General features: G+C 39.0%; 1 protein-coding gene across 3 annotated transcripts in view; it reads left to right on the forward strand.

Annotated features, from left to right (window-relative positions):
- MGAT5 (alpha-1,6-mannosylglycoprotein 6-beta-N-acetylglucosaminyltransferase) overlaps positions 1-18,284 on the forward strand; it is a 118,498-nt gene that overhangs the window by 61,565 nt on the left and 38,649 nt on the right. For all 3 annotated transcript variants that reach the window (XM_060279337.1, XM_035130388.2, XM_035130397.2), the window contains 5 exons: positions 6,529-6,605; positions 6,944-7,033; positions 13,448-13,519; positions 14,387-14,548; positions 16,877-17,046. In XM_060279337.1, coding sequence (XP_060135320.1) covers positions 6,529-6,605; positions 6,944-7,033; positions 13,448-13,519; positions 14,387-14,548; positions 16,877-17,046 — 571 coding nt within the window. The remainder of the gene's footprint in view (positions 1-6,528; positions 6,606-6,943; positions 7,034-13,447; positions 13,520-14,386; positions 14,549-16,876; positions 17,047-18,284) is intronic.

Here is an 18,284-nt window from a genome sequence, read left to right on the forward strand (position 1 = left end):
GTAACTATTAAAGCTCTTGTGATAAATATGTTTTAGAAAAACTGAAATGTGCTGTAGGTGGTCTGCAGTCAGTATTGGGGATTAACTACTTGACAGTTACGTGAACATTTTAAAAGTTGCATTATTTCAGTCAAGTGTTAATGGAAAGCTGCTAGCTCAGCAGGTATTTTTTGAGAACAGAAGGAATTTACTTTTATTTCTTCCCAAAAAGCCATTAATGCTTCTGTTGGCATGGAACTGTGAAGCATTTTACCATCTCATTCAAAAAGAAAAGGTTTTCATAATTCATATCACTTCTGCCTAAGCCCCTTTTTGTGAGTCGAAGGGAAAAAATGAGTGTATAAATAAGAAAAGAGGTTATAAAGTAACTATTAATGCTACTTCAGCTTATATGTGAATTTCAACTTTGGGCACTTGTTCTCAAGACAGAAATAGTTTTGGGTTTGGGAGAAGACAAAACAATAAGAGTTTTGTGGGAACTCTGAAGAGTTGACAGATAATAATTAATTTTGAAAAGGAAATGGGCATGTCTGCAATAAATGAGTAAAAGCAAATGGAAAAGTCTAATCATAAGTGCAATAATTATACAACAAATCAACAACACCAAAACTGGCACATTGCACTTTAGTTTGCTCATTGTTTATTAGGTTTATGAGTTTATATACCTATTCTAGTAAAATTGTCCTTTATATTCATAAGACAGTCTTGGTGTTGTTGGTTTGTTGTATTTGTTGTTTAGTCGTTTAGTCGTGTCCGACTCTTCGTGACCCCATGGACCATAGCACGCCAGGCACTCCTGTCTTCCACTGCCTCCCGCAGTTTGGTCAAACTCATGTTGGTAGCTTCGAGAATACTGTCCAACCATCTTGTCCTCTGACGTCCCCTTCTCCTAGTGCCCTCAATCTTTCCCAACATCAGGGTCTTTTCCAAGGATTCTTCTCTTCTCATGAGGTGGCCAAAGTATTGGAGCCTCAGCTTCACGATCTGTCCTTCCAGGGAGCACTCAGGGCTGATTTCCTTAAGAATGGATAGGTTTGATCTTCTTGCAGTCCATGGGACTCTCAAGAGTCTCCTCCAGCACCATAATTCAAAAGCATCAATTCTTCGGCGATCAGCCTTCTTTATGGTCCAGCTCTCACTTCCATACATCACTACTGGGAAAACCATAATCATTGTCATTACACCTGATACTTTTTGTGTATACTAATCCTAAGTGCAGTCTCCCCAAGTTACACAAAACTAGGATTTTTATTTATTTATTATAGCTATGATAAACGTAATGCAGAAGGATCCCAAGAGGGGCTTCCACCAGTGAGCTCACCAGACCCGGTCCTCCTTAGCTTGAGCAAGGTTGCTGATCATGTGCCTTCAGACAACATTGAAAGCAAGCCCTCAGAAGAGGGGTAGCCCACATGGTGCCCTCCAGATGTTGTTGGACTACAACTCCCATAATTCCTTATCACTGGCCATGTTGGTTTGGGCTGATGACAGTTGGAGTCCAACAACATGTGCAGGGCACCATGTTGGTTGCTTTAGATCAGGGGTCAGCAAACTTTTTCAGCAGGGGAGGTGGTCCACTGTGCCTCAGACCTTGTGGGGGGGCCAGGCTATTTTTTTGGGGGGGAGGGAAATGAATGAATTCCTATGCCCCACAAATAACCCAAAGATCTATGCATTTTAAATAAAAGCACACATTCTACTCATGTAAAAACACCAGACAGGTCTCACAAATAACCCAGAGATGCATTTTAAATAAAAGGACACATTCTACTCATATAAAAACACGCTGATTCCCAGACCAGCCGTGGGTCTGATTTAGAAGGGAATTGGGCCAGATCCGGCCCCCGGGCCTTGGTTCGTCTACCCATGCTTTAGATGCTATGGTGCAACCTGGGTGCCAGACAAACTTTAATTAATGTCCCATGTTTTCCCCACATCGGATGAGGCAAATGTATTCAAGTGAGCCAACAGCTACTGCTTGCCGCAAGCTAATGTATTGGGGCCAATTTGGATGCCCCCCTCTCTGCAATAATGAGTTTCAAAATCTTAGTAGTGCAGGGCAGAAATAGAATAGCTGAGCAAGGACAGGAGCTGACAGCTAAATCCAAGCTGCAGCATCACATGTAAAAAGAAATTTGATTTATTTTAAGGAAATTAGAATCAAAGCAGATTCACACGTATACGCTAAAAGAATGTATTTCAAAATCTGGCCAAGAACCAGGCATCCTTATTGTACATTCTTAAAATTTGCCCTAGGTTCTTAGGGTGAAGGGTGGGATCGTCACCATCACCATAGGAATGATATCTGTCAAATTTGGTTTGCAAGGCTGATTCTTATAAGGATCTTACCTGTGGAGTCAAAAACGTTCTCTACCCCTGGAATAAATGGAAGCAGTCAGGGTTTTAAAGAACCATTGTGAGTATAGACCTGGTAGATCAGGCATCCCCAAACTTCGGCCCTCCAGATGTTTTGGACTACAGTTCCCATCTTCCCCGACCACTGGTCCTGTTAGCTAGGGATCATGGGAGTTGTAGGCCAAAATATATTGTGTATCTGAAGAAGTGTGCATGCACATGAAAGCTCATACCAAAATATAAACTTAGTTCGTCTTTAAGGTGCTACTGAAGGAATTTTTTTATTTTGCTTCTTGGATAAAGTGTGGCAAAGTTTCAGTTTGGGGATGCCTGTGGTAGATGATCCAATAAATGATTACATTTCTGGGGTGATATTAGCATGCTGGTCCTACTCAAAGAAGACCCATTGCATTTTAATGGCTATGACTCATTTAGGTCTGTTAACTTTGATGGGTTTACTCTGAGTAGGACTTAGTTAAATGCAACCCCTATTCTTCTTCTTTTTTTTAATGACTTACTGTCTTGGAACCGAAAAAAGCATTGTGATGAAACTGCACTCTGTTGCTCCTCATTCCTTGTATTGTATTGCCGAACTGGTTTTAGAGAAAACCTACCCTACACACAGAATTGCTGAAGCGTGTTGACTACATTTTTCTTTAACATATAAAAGGATACCTATTTGTTTCCTTGCTGGAGTTGTTCCGTGGACCTAACAAGGTGTAGCTTGCACTCACCTTAAAATATTTGGCTGTAGTATTGTATCACAGCCCTGATGTGCCCTTTGTGGGTGGAAAGTGTACCTTATTTGGCAGCAATCATGAAAAGCTTGTCAAGACGGGAGGATAGAATTGCAAGTTTTGATATGCCCATGTGGATGAATACCCTTCCAACGTATCTTGGAGCTGGCAGGTGCTTCATGCTTTGCTTCCACAAAGTAATGATAAACAATGTGACATCATTATTCCAGCTAACCCAATTTATTTATTTTTACCTTTTTTGGTCAGTATATCAAACAAAAGACTACTAATGCAGGAAAACACCCTTATAATACTTTGGATAGGCTCAGAATTGTAAGGTGCAGGCTTAAAACATGTTTTTCCCTTGTAATGTATGTCTCCACACAGATGGTCCAATTGCGGAGTGTGCGCGCGCTTATGCAATGATTTTTCTCACAATGTTGAGTGTAATTCTTTTCATTGTATGATAGGATTGGATATTACTATTTGTAGTTAGTACGGTATTCCTGGTATGTTGATGGTTTCCCTCGCCACCCCCACCTTATTTGTTAGCTAGTGAAATGATGTATTTTCTTGGGTACCGTAGGTTGAAACACCTGCAACTCCATCTCAAATACTAGTTGCATTTGTAGTTAGTCAATTATCTTTGACTATAGAGTGAAGGATTTATATTTTTCGTGCTTCATGCATATACAAGACAGTATTGTTTTGTTCAGGAAGTTGCAATACACTTCATGTTTCCTAAACAACTGAAGTTTAGGATGTCTTTTTGAATAACTCCTCCTGGTCTTATCTCTTCATGCTGCATCACTGAAAGTGTGTCTTTGGGTTATGTGCTTCTTCTTCATTCCTTATTTCACAGAGAAGGCAACGCCAGAATTGGGTTTCAATGTTTAAATGTAAGATTTCCTAGTTTAGGTACTAACTTTTTATGCATGTGAGAAAGTGTGAGCTCAAAAAGCTGTCCTGATTTTATCAACACATAGAAGCAAGATCATATAAGGGCTGAATACCCCCATGTTTGCATACATTTAAGTTCTCCCTACATTTCCCCAAAATGCCTGTTTCTCCCACCCTGTGGTTTCAAAATGCCTACATTGCATGCTTTTGTATTAATGTTGAAAAGCATTTATTGTTGTTGCTGCTGCTGCTGCTGCATTTTAAAGGCCAGAGCTCACCATAGTTGTTGACTTTGGTTTCATAGCAAGTTAAATTTAATGCTGCATAGAAAGCTGAGGAGGAGGAAATATGAAGTAGAATGCCTGAGCCTGCATCTGGTTTCTGATCCTCCAGACCACTGAACCAGAGCCAGTGCCTGGCAGATAGCCCCATATGCTACCTGCAGCAGAAAGTGAGAATTAAGCATGGTTCCTATTGCAAAGGATAGTGAAAGGTGAATATTTCCTCCTTGAAATTTTGCACCCTCTCCTACAATCTTCAAGCTACCCTTTTCAGACATATCTCTAGGGTGTGTGTGTGTGTGTGTGTGTGAGAGAGAGAGAGAGAGAGAGAGAGAGAGAATATTATTTCTTTCTCCCTTGTTGCAGGGTGTGGGGAGTCCTTCTAGAAATTATAAATAGAAAGGCCATTTTCTATTCAAGCCCATGACAGAAAAATCTATAATGAATCTCTTGCAAACTTCTCTTTGAATTAGCTTGCAGGTTGTGTACTGAAGGACAAGTATAGGACTCAGCTAAATTAGTGACCCTACATAGGCTTTTAATGCTTGCTAAAGCTGTAGTCAAAATGTCAGCTGTCCAGCTCAAACTCATCAGATATTGGCTTCAATTATGTTTCTTAATTGTTGGGAATCTGATTGAATTGACAGTAATCATTGTTGTTACCAATACATTTCAGTTCTTCTTCGTGTAGTTCCAAGGACTTTGAGGCAGAGAGGGCAGTGCCCTTCAAGCAAAACCCCATTTATTGTCCTTGATACACTACCTTCATGATAACTCCCAGCTGAGTCAATATTATTTGCAAACAAGCCTTGACATGTTGTTTTGATACATCTGGTGCTCTCTCTGTGTTATGTTTTATTTAAGCATTCCTGTTACGACCTGAGCTTTATCATAGCATACAAGCTATGTATGCAAGTACTTAACAGTAGCGTTCTATCTCCTTGGTTTGGTATTAATTTTGTGTACTCTTCTTTTGCTGCCTACACTGTGCTATAGTTTGCCTACAATGACATTTTAAGTAAAGCTTGAACCATTTTAATATGCTAGGAGATGTGTGGGTTGGAAATGGCTATACTTGTGCCTTGAGGTGATATTCACATGCTAAAGAGTCCCTTCACATTATATATAGCACAACTCTTCTGAAAGACTCCCCAAGGAGACAATGGGTGCAGAAAACTATTGCTGCTATGCTGCCATTGCCAAAACAAAGTAGGCACACTAATGTGCCATTCTGGAGGTCATAATTGATTCAAGTTTTCCACCACCTATATTTAGTAACAAATCTAAAACACTGCAAATGAACACTTAACATATAAAATGCAGGGCTGGAGAGAGTGTAATTGAGTTACACCATCACCCAGCTAACCAGCACCATGCCTAGATGTTCAGATGAAAATCTGAGTTATTTCTGTATTGCACAGATGAACGATTGTAGGGATGAAGAACTTGTGGCCCGCCAGATAAAGGTTGGACTCCAGCTTCCATCAGCCTAAGCCAGCATGACCAGTGGTCATGGATGACGGGAGATGTAGTCCACAACATCTGGGGGGCGGCGGCTGCAGGTTCCTCATCCTTGTCCTCTGTACAAAGTCACATGTGCATACACATACTTCTCACACATGACTTTCGGAATCAAATGAGGACTGGGTAGAGGCAGATAGCAAAGAGAAAGAAATCTCTGGTGTTCAGATCCCAAGGTTCTGACCAACATCCCATCTCTCTCTATTTTCATACCCATAATCATGCGTGCCACTGTAAATGCATGTGCTCCATGCAGTGATAATAGGGAGCGCAGCTTTAAAATGAATTAAGCTTCCATCTGTGTTCTGAGGTTTGTCAAACATTTGACTCTCAACTGCTCATTGAATGATTGCTGTACTTCAGTTTTAACAAATAGGTTAATTGCATTTCTGCTTAGGAATTTGGCTGTGCTTAATTATAAATGATGAGGAATTATTTCCATTTTTAATTCTTAACAACCTGTCCTGATTGAGCACAATTGATGCACATTCAGTTTTATTCCTACCTGGTTGTATGGCCTGGTTGTATTCCTACCTGGTTGTATTCTCTGTTTTTTGGGGGGGTTGGTGGGAGAAAGGCAGTGCTCATTTTTATAATTCAGTTGGAATTTGGGTGGTGATCCATCTGCACAGCTGGTTGAGATGAAGTATGAATAAGTTACGAAGTGTACTACAATTATTGAATGATATTCTCTCTCTCTCTCTCTCTCTCTCTCTCTCTCTCTTTCTTCTCAGATCTCATTAATGGAGCCCAGGAACAGTGTGAATTGCCTCCCATGGATGGCTTCCCCCACTGTGAGGGCAAAATAAAAGTAAGATTGCATTTCTTTATTGAGTGGACCAATGGTCTGATTTGATATAAGGCAGCTTCCTAGCCCGAAAAAGCCCCATATATAGAACAGATCTTGGTCCACTTACATTGTGTGCACAGCAGTAAACCATATGTTGATGCCTTGACTAACACTGAGGTTATCCTACATGTTCATCCATGAAATATTAACATGATTAATAATCGCTGCAGCTGACTTTGCTGATCTCAAATGCTGCTTTCTACCAGTTCACCCATATTATATATGTATGGTTGGTATTGTAGCTACGCTTATAAACCCCATATCTGCTGACTGTATGTGTTGTTTTTTTAATCTTCTAGTGGATGAAAGATATGTGGCGATCTGATCCTTGTTACGCAAGTTACGGTGTGGATGGATCAACATGCTCCTTCTTTATTTACCTCAGTGAGGTCAGTAAATTTGTATTGCGACTGATATGTAAAGCTGTTGAAAAATCCCAATGACTGACTGGAGTTTAAAATAAAATTTCAAGCAGTAATTGTTTAGCACAATAAATCATAATTAACGCTAACCACAATTTAACCCCATAGGCCCCATGCTAGTGTGGAGAGGCAAAGTGGCTCAGTACATAGTTTTTTTGGAAACCTTTAACTGCGATTTAGATTGGTGGGCAAAAAAGTACCGGTAATTAGTCTTGCCCTTTGATATGTACACTGCATCGTTCTGATCATAGTCTGCACAATTATGATCAGTAGGGTGCCCCCCCCCCCGGCAGTATGTTACTGTTTGTACTTTATAACACGTGTAAGATGGAAAACGTTTTTATTTTCTTTTGTTTATTTCTCTCCGGTATCATTCCCTGCATATTCAAAGTACAGATTGACCATGAGTTATCCTGGGTGAACTCTTCAATTTTGTTGCACTTTAAAGATTAGTTCCCTTTTAAGGAAGGTCTTTCCTTAATAGAATTTAACTGTCTTTGAATCATCAGCATTTCTTGCTGATGTAGCTAATGAAGAACGTAGAATTCTTCTTTTAAATTATTAAAATGCTATGTGCATACTGTGTGTCATAGTATTTCCCCCCCCCAAAAAAATGGCATATTTATTCTCTCAGCTTTCAAGAGGTAATGAAAGGCCAAAACATCTTCTTAGAGCAAGTTAGCTTGTTAATATCTCCCTCACTTCAGGAGGTATCATAGTGTTTCCGGCATGTGTCAGTGAGTATTACCGGTATCTTTTTATAGACATGCTAATTAAGCTCAATATAGATGATGGAACAAATACAGTTCACAAGAGAATGCCAGCAAAGGAGTGCCATAACTTGGGTGAAAACAGATTTTTAGAAGATCAGTACATCCAATATTGATGGCTATTGATCAGCTTGTGGCTTAACTTCTAAACTGTTGCTTATTAGATTTAATAAGCTTGTGGCTTAACTTCTAAACTGTTGCTTATTAGGTGGCGCTGTGGTTAAACCACTGAGCCTAGGACTTGCTGATCAGAAGGTCGGCGGTTCGAATCCCTGTGACGGGGTGAGCTCCCGTTGCTTGGTCCCAGCTCCTGCCAACCTAGCAGTTCGAAAGCATGTCAAAATGCAAGTAGATAAATAGGAACCGCTACAGCGGGAAGGTAAACGGCGTTTCCATGTGCTGCTCTGGTTTGCCAGAAGCGGCTTTGTCATGCTGGCCACATGACCTGGAAGCTATACGCTGGCTCCCTCGGCCAATAATGCGAGATGAGCGTGCAACCCCAGAGTCGGTCACGACTGGACCTAATGGTCAGGGGTCCCTTTACCTTTACCTTATTAGATTTACAGTCTATCTTACTAATAGGTTCTGCGTGAGTTAAAATGGTTTGAAGAAAGAGATGGAACATGCAGTCCCAGTGAACCTCAGCAGTGGCTCTTGCTGTCATTTGCTGGCTACCAGCTTACACTGGGCAGCACACACTCCCACAATTAAAAGAAAATAAAAGCATTCTAGAACAGTTACAACACTGTAAAAAGATTTACAATTAAAAACACGATTTCATCCAGTGATCTCAGGGTTGCCAGGTGTGCAGTATTCTTCAGCCATTATTTAGGAACGTTTTCAAATTCCTCTTCACTATGATTCACCTCTCTGGTGAACTATTGCATGAGGCTTCACTGTTTAACATCTACAAATATATCACATGCAGAGACTTTTGCGGGGATAATAGAAAGACAGAATTGCAGTGGTAAATTATTTTGAATATGTTCTTTTAGAGTGTAGGAGGAGCATATTCTCAAACAGTTCAGATTGGAGAGTAATTTTGCCTTTGCTCATCTCATTTTTCTAAAAAGCAAGGTGTAATGATAAGGCTATAAATATATAAGTTTGTGGAGCGGGTGTTTTAACCTCATCAGTCATACTTTTAAGACGTGTTTTCTAGGTTGTGTATTGTTGAAAAGATTTTTCTTTACCAGAGTCCATTACCCCATTTTTAGAGTGAGTGTAAGAACTGAAATCTGGGAGAGGTGCATATAAGTGTTCTGTGACACCTACTGTAGCATCATATGACCTAACATGTTGGCTAGGAGAACACCCTATAGACTTCCATTTTGTGCAAGGCCATTATATACATCAGGTTAGAGCTATGCAGCCAATGGGGCAAAATGTTGTTTATAACACCCAATTCACTATCAGTGCTCTCAGCCATCTTGTAACTGTTGATGGAGAAAAAAATGTCAAGGCCTGGTGATTTGTGTTTATCATGTCCTTTGCTTGAGATATTAGGATGCTTCTGTATTTAGGAAAAAATAGTGAATCCTAGATCTTCAAACACTCCAGAATTTAGGGAATTTATGAAGTTCTTTGTGTGACATTTGTTACAGTACATAATTGTATAGAATTCATTGTGCTTCCCTGAAGAAGAAATGATCCATATTACTCATCAATCTGTTTTATGTTTAGTGAACAGCAAACATAAAAGTCTTTGGGGGGTTTCCTAAGAGGTTTCTTTTTGACAGCACATAAAACTAATATTGTTTGGTCATGGTATTAACCTTGAGCTTAAATTCAGCATACTTAATCCTGTGATTAATGTTATGCTTAAGCTAAACAGCAAATTCTGAAAGCTTAAATATTTGTGAATGCAAGCATGGAATAAAATTATAATAACCACTACAATGATGTGGATATATGAACTGTGTTGCTTGCTAAAGATAACCTGGAACTGGTATCTAATTAAATAATTTGTCAATAGGCAGTGATGGAGAATTGATAGTTCATGATATGCATGAAACCTGAATGCTAAAATGGGTGACTGTGTAAAGTTGTTCTGGGAAGTTAAAAAGAAAAGAAAGCTGTGTTAAATGACAATATTTTCGTTTAAAATGTAATCACTGTGTCCCAAAACATGTTTTTTGAATAATAGAACAATAATTTTAATTTCTAGATTCTTCATCATATTTCATGAGATGTCAGGGTTTGTTTGTTTGTTTGTTTGTTTGGGTTTTGAATGGTTTGCAGGAACATATGAAATACGTGGAATGGTTGGAATTTTTAAAGTGTCTTGATAAAGACCTTTGAGAGTAGATGACCTTTGAGAGTACAGCATATAGTTGAGTTGCTTTGTTTATGTGCCACATTTTCAGCAAATACAGTTGTGCTCGGGAATCTGGAAGCAGGATGGGAATGAATAAACTAAAGCTGACAATGAATAAACTAAATTCTGACAAGATAAAGGTGTGCCCATGGATTGGTCAGCCTGGGAGCTGGATGCACAGCTCCTTCTGAATGGGGTAACACCCCCCAAAAAAGGATTGAAGTTCATACTTTAGCATGCTCCTTGATGCTGCTGAGTCACTGAAGGTTCAAGTATCCACAGTGGCATGGCATGTATATTGCTAGCTCTGCCTGTTCCTGTTGGTATCTGAAGAAGTGTGCATGCACACGAAAGCTCATACCAAAATAAAAACTTAGTTGGTCTTTAAGGTGCTACTGAAGGAATTTTTTTTATTTTGTTCCTAGACAGAGATAGCCTGACCACAGTAATACTAGCCTAGTAACTGGGGGGATCTTTAAAAGATGACATGCAAAATACTGACAGGCCAGGAGCAAACTAAAACAGATTGTTGCATAACTTTTCATGAAATAGAAGACTATGTGTGAGTATTTTTTCAAGAACTGACAATATTTTAAAGGTATTGTTCCAAGATTTTGGGACATGCAGGGAATTTTTACTTACTGTAGTTAGGAGCCCAGAGTTTGTTAAGATGATATTTGCAGGTGACTTGCGACGTTTTTGAGATGCAGGCATTGAAAAAACAGCAAACAGTGTGTCTACAAAAATTGAAACATTATATCTGTCTGGGACACCTCTATGGTGTACAGTAGTGCCTCGCTAGACGAATGCCCCGTCAGACAAATTTTTCGCTTAATGGAGAGATTTTTCAAGCGGAGGTTGCCTCGCAAGACGAATTTGTTTTACGAAAAATTCGTCTAGCGAATCGCGGTTTCCCATAGGAATGCATTGAAATTCAATTAATGCGTTCCTATGGGCAATATATATATATATTTCAATGCATTCCTATGGGATTTGCTAGACGAATTTTTCGTTAAAGAATTGACCTGTGGAACGAATTAAATTCGTCTAGCGAGGCACCACTGTATATGCTATTTTTATACAAAAGAGTCCCCACAAAAGAGTAGGAGAGATTTAGTGAATCCAAAACTATAAAGGCTGAATTAATCCCTGAAGTTATTTATCTGTAATTTGTCAGGTGTTGTTGATTTATGAGATGCTACAATGCCTGCAAATTTAATCCAGTTCTGTGAAAAGGAAAAAAAGTTAAAGCCTTTTAAATATTCACATAATAGTGGATGGGGTGGCATAAATATTCATTCGTAAAATGTCATCTATCTCATACACCTGTTCGATGTTGAATGGACAGGTGTACTGGGTCTCTTAACTTGCATTAAGTTTTTATTTTATTTTACATCTATAAGATATCAAAGATACTGCCTAGTATGTGTCAGTCTTCTTGTCTGCACAACTTGTCAACAGTTCCTTTGTCTCTGGGTGTTCCTAACTTTTAAAAAGCACAGGAAGCAGTGGCAGCTGGCTGTGGTGTATCCCACTTCCTAGAAAAGTGTGGTGCTTCCTTTGTCTTTGCCCCCTGCAGGCTTTCAGCCACAGTGAAAATGGATCAAAAACCTGTCTTCTTTTTGCAGCAGACTCTTCCCTGGTCTACCTTTCTATCTGATGCTCCAAAGTCATGGAGAATTATTTCTCCAGGCATCCTCTCAGAGATGGAAGATTCTTTCTCAACACAATTCACTCTTTAAATCATTCATCATAATTTTCAACTAGAGTTCTAGACATGGATATTCTGCATTAAGGAATGTGGTAGTTTCAGTAAGGAACGAGAACAGTACTAAAAAGGAAAATTGGGTTTTTGGGGGGTGGGTAGAATAATTTATGTGCTTTAGCTTAGTAATTCACCATAGGTGCGAACTATTTTTCTCTAGTGACTTCTGACGAGGAGATTCTGCTTAAAATGTGTAGTTGTTCCTCAGTATGTAGCATGGTGAAGTACCTCTGCTGCAAGACAAAATTATAAAGTTGCTTGTGAAGAAGCTTGCTTGGTAATAGTGTGCCATTGGCTAAAATTTTGATTGCTGATGACAATCCTACCATCCCTCTAGCTGTTCTTTCTATCAGAATTAGGCAATAGAGATTCTAACATGGTCAGAAGCATTTCTTTATTCATCTATTTATCCCCCCCCCCAAAAAAAATAGTACTAACAAAAAGCAGATTATATAAGGCTGTCTTTTTATGGATTAAATTTTGGACTATAGCCTACTTTAAATCACAGATTTCAAAGTCCCTGTCCTAGGACTAACAGCAGTTTAGGGTGGGGTGTTGTTGTTTTTTTAGCACAGTGGTGCAGGAGGAAAGGGTTGATCACGGACACGGTGGAATCCTAATCAGACCTCCTTGCACTTTCCATTTCTATTTTAACAACAACAACAAAACATTAATGAAAGTAATGAGCAAACCATGATAGTGTTATGGGCAATTTGGCAGATGGACTCAAACTCTTTTGACTGGTAAGTTATTAACTCCTCTGCTAGCACTGAAGATTTTGGTGAGTGGCAAAGGTTTTGGCCTTTTTGTAGTGAATCATTTTTTTTAGTGTCCTTATCACTGGAACACTCATTTTTGGACTGTAGAAAAATATTTGCTGTTATGAATCCCACGTGTTTTTGGATGCCAATGTGCATTAGTACCGCCAGGAAATCCATTACGATAGGAGAATGGATTCATGGCATCCTGTGTTCTCATATATTCATTGTTGTTGGCATCTGTCCGTCTCGAGGGACAATGTAAGGGAAGTGTTGCCTTCTGTGGATATTGGTGTTCCTTCTTCTAAAGAAGTAAAGTCTTAATGTCATAGTTTTTTATTTATTATTGACTATTGTTGTGCTTTATTCATGCATAATGATTTAAACACATTTTTCTCCATGTGCCAGCTGTCCTGTTGTGCTGAGCACTCCAATTTTCTCATATCAACTTCTTCAGGGTTGTTTCATACGATACGTATATGTTACGTTGAAGATTTGATCAGTTAATGAAAGGGAGCCAGTTTATTGAAGAGGTCAAAGATAAGACTTTTAATAGCCAATCTGTTTTCGTCGTCTTTTGAAAATGCTATTGCTGTTGCTATGATATCTTCAAAGAGGTGCCTTTTTTCTGGTTTGTTGCCTACTGCCCTTGTGCTGTTTTGTTATGGCTGCCAGCAAATGAGAATGGGGTCGCATCAAGGAAATAGCCGAATGAACATCTTGCTTGATGCATCTGAAGCTGTGCCTAACAAAAGATCCCTATATCTGCAGGTTGAAAACTGGTGTCCTCGTTTACCCTGGAGAGCAAAAAATACTAATGAAGAAACTGATCAAAAGACAATGGTAAGGAGTATGGTTAACAAAGTGGCCTTGGAGTTACCTTAAGTTCAGCTTTCAGTGTAGGGAGGAAAAAACAAAAAACAAATCTTGGGTCATAAAGTAAACCTAAACTGTCTGAATGCCTAGTAATTCTCGTCCTAATCTCACACACTTGCTTTTTCTTGCCGTTCTTTTGGAAACATGCACTTGTTGGACATACTTAGAAGTTAATACACAATTTTTAGATACTACAGCAAATATTTGGAAGCATACTCTTTATATTGCAGGTAGGTCTATTCAGTCAGCAGACATATTTGGTGTACATAAAGTCAACTTCATTAAAATTGGGAGCCTGGGGGGGGGAGAGAAACATTAAATTATATAATAATATATTTATTATATAATAATAAAGTAATAGTATGTCACAAGTTAAGATCCTTTCTTTCTAATGAAAGAGTTGCAGTACTGAATAAAGCAAATGTTATACTATTAACTTAACAATTAAGAGCCACTCCATAAATTTACTATTTCAGGTGTATGTTTAAAAATGTGAATATGAGAAGCAAGCACATAATGGCTAACCTGTATATCATATCGGTATGGTAGCTGGGGAAATGTATTTTTCTTAATGTATGAAATTACCAAAGTAATATGCAGGGAGGGGAGAACACATGATGAGCTCAGTTATCACATGGATAATACCCGAGAGCTTACTTTTCATTTTCCGACTTTGTGAGTTTGAATTTTGGAATATCTGTATGCAATTTTTAAATAAATGAAGTGAAATGACACTGTGCCTCACACACCCACACACTTTAGAGAGATTTCTTATTAGGAAAAAAATAATCATTTCTGCAATATCACATTTAAAACTTTTCTGTTTAATTGAAGGCTGAAATCAGAACAAATTTTGAATTGCTATACAAAATGATGTCCAGGCATGAAGAATTCCGGTGGATGATGCTACGAATAAGAAGGATGGCAGACACTTGGATAGAAGCAATTAAATCACTTGCTGAAAAACAAAACCTGGAGAAGAGAAAACGAAAAAAAGTGAGTTTTGCTCCAAGGCAGAAATACCATTTACATTGCTGCATCCATAAAACTGCCCCATTAGCTCTAAGGGTCGAGTAGGAGTTGGTTCAATATACTTGCCATATGTCAGTATGGTACAGTATACCTCTTCGTATGTCAGAGAAAAAGAGAGAGGTAACCAAGCTAGCAATTCAAAATGCTTCCAAATGGTGACACTTAAGTAGGTAGTGTATGCTAACTAAAAACCAGTTACAATTCTCTGCCAGTGGGATTTTAATCCAATTAAAAACATGAATCCAAGGAAAGGAGCATTTTGAGGATAAAGGTAAAATAGTATCTGAATAATCTTGATTCTGGGCAGACAGGTATTGACTTGCAGTCTCTCCGTGGTGTTAAGGGCCTGATATAAGCTGATTTCAAATGTCAGACCCTCCAAATGTCCCTATTTTCCAGGGACAGTGCAGGATTTACAGAAGCCGCCCTGGTTTCTGATTTGATCCTGAAATGTCTCGCTTTTCCTTAGGATGTCCCTACTATTTTAATTGGATAAATGTTGGAGGGTATGGAGTTATGCGACCCCTGAGTAAAGGAGATTATAACTATGCAACCTATAGTAGACACCTGAAGGCAGCCCTGTATAGGGAAGTTTTTAAATGTTTGTTTTGTTATATTTTTCTATATGTTGGAAGCTGCCAGAGTGGTTGGGGCAACCCAGTCAGATGGGTGGAGCATGATGATGATGACTAAATAGGGCATCCCTATTTTCATCAGAGTAATGTTGGATACTATGAAATATTAGCATCCTGTATGGAATACCTTAATTTTAATCCAGATGTCTGGAGTTAGAATTATACCCCGGGTGCACTTTTTTATTGCAGAATTTATCTACAATGTAGTCTTTCTAGGACTAAAAAGGAGCCACATACTATTTACAGTTTTCTATCTGTGCACAAAAAGCACCTGGGACACACAAAATATCCTAAGAAAACTAATTGCAGTTTATATGTGAGGTGCTTTTTTGGCCTTGCAAATACAATAATTTGGGATATGATTTTCCTAGTCATCACAGAATTGTAGAGTTGGATGAGACCATGAGGGTTGTTTTTATCCAGCTCCCTGCAATGCAGAAATATTTTGCCCAGTGTGGGGCTCGGACCCACATCCCTGTGATCCAACCAGGTTGGTACAGGTTTATGGTGAGATGGTGTTGTTTGTCATTGGTGTACTTTATTGCTCCAGCCACTGTTAATATCCTGGCATTGAAAAAGTCCCATGGTTTTTTCAAACAAAAACTGACATGACACTTTTTGGGGACATCTTACAACCCCAAGTTTCACTCCCAAAACTTACTGTTTTTGAAGTTTATTTTATTGCTATATTGAATTGGTATTTTGTGCTGTTTTATGTGAATCTCTTAGAGACTGCGATTTAGTGGTATTTGAATATTGCTGGCTAAATAAATGATACTGCTGAGAGTAGCCCTATTCATGTTTTGCATAGGGCATAAATGTTTAGGGAGTGGGGAGTGGCTCACTTTTAGTCCACCTTCTTACGGGTTATGTAAGGGGAAAATACCAATGTATGAGCACATTTGCAGGAGCTCCATGTAGTCTGAGAACCTAATTGTGGGGTGTGTGCCAACCAGTGGCGTAGCGTGGGTTGCCTGGGGCAAGGCAAGTATCTTTGCAGCTGTGATGCCTGTGAGCATTGAGCAGGATGGGGGTTTGGTCGGGAGCAGGTATCTTTCTAAAGCCCGTGCAGAGGGAACCTGAGCAACTGGCCATTGCCTAAATCTTCTCCTCCACCCACATGAGGAAGAGGGTGTGTTGTTGTTGTTGTTGTTTATTAGAAATTTTGTACCCCTAACAATTTTGTGCCCAGGGCAACTTCCCCCATTGCCCTGCCCACGCACGCCACGGGTCCCAGCTGTGCAGATCCCCAACTCACAAACAGGAGCTTGCATATGCTTCTCACACAAAAGTGAGGCCTTGCTTCTCTCTCTGCACACTTCTGCCCATATGAGTAGGTCTTAAGTAACTTCAATAATTGATGCCTTTGAATGCATGACTTATTCTCTTAGTTTCTTTCCCTTTTGCATTGTGCCTGTTAGCCTGTGAGTCTGTGGCTGAAGAGTATTTTGTCTGTGTTTTTAACGTTCTGTAGATGCTGTAAATGAACAGCTTCTAGGTGTTTTATAAGTGATTGAAATAATTAAGTACAAATATTTAATATGCTATGTTGTAGCACTAACAATTGGGGCTATTGATGTAAAATGATGTTATAGTTAAACCCTCTGTTCCATATATATCCAGTACTGAATACTTACGTTTCTGCTTTCTTTTTCAGGTCCTTGTTCATCTGGGACTCCTCACAAAAGAATCTGGATTCAAGATTGCAGAAAATGCCTTTAGTGGTGGCCCACTTGGTGAATTAGTCCAGTGGAGTGATTTAATTACATCTCTCTATTTACTAGGCCATGACATTAGGATTTCAGCTTCATTGGCGGAGCTCAAGGAGTAAGGAGATTATTTTCCACTTTGAAACTTGAGTACCAAAAAAACCCCTTCTTTTAACTGCAAAATCTATTGAAGCCTTTATTCTACAGCCTATAATTTTGTGAAGAGGAAAATGAAAGTGATAATTCACTAAACAGATGATAAGTAGATTATTTTCATAAGCTAAATATGTGCACCATGAAAAGCATAATATGTTTTCATTGTCACTGCTTCCTCCTGAGGCTTCATAAATGAATGCTGGAAAATTCAAAACTAAGCAGTTCTATTCTCTGCCGTTACAGGTGTGCTAGACATCTGTAGCAAGAGAAATGTATTCTAATTTGTTTCCTCTTTTTCTTAAATAACCTTTATTTCCAACATGAAACTGTTTATCAGCAAATTAAATTGGTTGTGGTTAATTTGTGTGAAAGCCATCATTTTTTCCCAGAAAGGTTTTGGATTTTGAGCTATTTTCTGAAGGTCCTGTTCTTCAGCATTCCACCCATAATTTCTAAATTATTTCATTGGAAACACATTGAGAATTAAGCCCATGGTTACACTGTATTGTGCTGGGGGCAATGTTTAATAGCACAGGTGTTGGTACAGTAAGTCCACAACTTATGCACACTTAACTAGTTGGCATTCAGCTTTATGCTCTTGGCAAAAAAAATGCAAACAAATAATAAAAGATAAAAGCAGGCAGAAAGGGGGCAGGCTTCTGGGAACAAAGGCAAACCCCACACACCATTACATCTAACGTGTTTTGACTATACGTGGTTTTAGGCGTGATCCCAGGAACGTAACCCCCACATAAGTTGTGGGTTTACTGTATTTGTATGTCAGAAACCGATGAGTTTGGATTTCAAGGCCTCAAAGAGCTGCTGCACCATGTACTCAATAAGCCTGAAATACTTCTCTATTACGCTTCCTTGTAAATTAAGCCAGACAGCTAATGTATGGCAGCTAGTCCGGGAAGTGTGTATGCTTGTATCTGTATACTATACATAAGCAGCCAGGAATGAAAATGTTTACAATATGGGCTTAAAGGATTAGTCATACTATTTGGTGACACTCCTGTGGTACATGAATAGCCCATCTGTGGAAAGAATTATGTGAGTTTAACATAATAGGGTATCCCTATCTGTTTTAATCTGGTCTGGTTTCACTGTATTTCTGCCAGTGCAGTGAGCACATGTTTATGCTAAGGAAGTTATCAAGTGTTAACCCTGTTGTGGACATTTCCATGCATTAATACCTCT

This window comes from Zootoca vivipara, chromosome 1, assembly GCF_963506605.1.
Source record: "Zootoca vivipara chromosome 1, rZooViv1.1, whole genome shotgun sequence".
Classification (NCBI taxonomy): domain Eukaryota; kingdom Metazoa; phylum Chordata; class Lepidosauria; order Squamata; family Lacertidae; genus Zootoca; species Zootoca vivipara.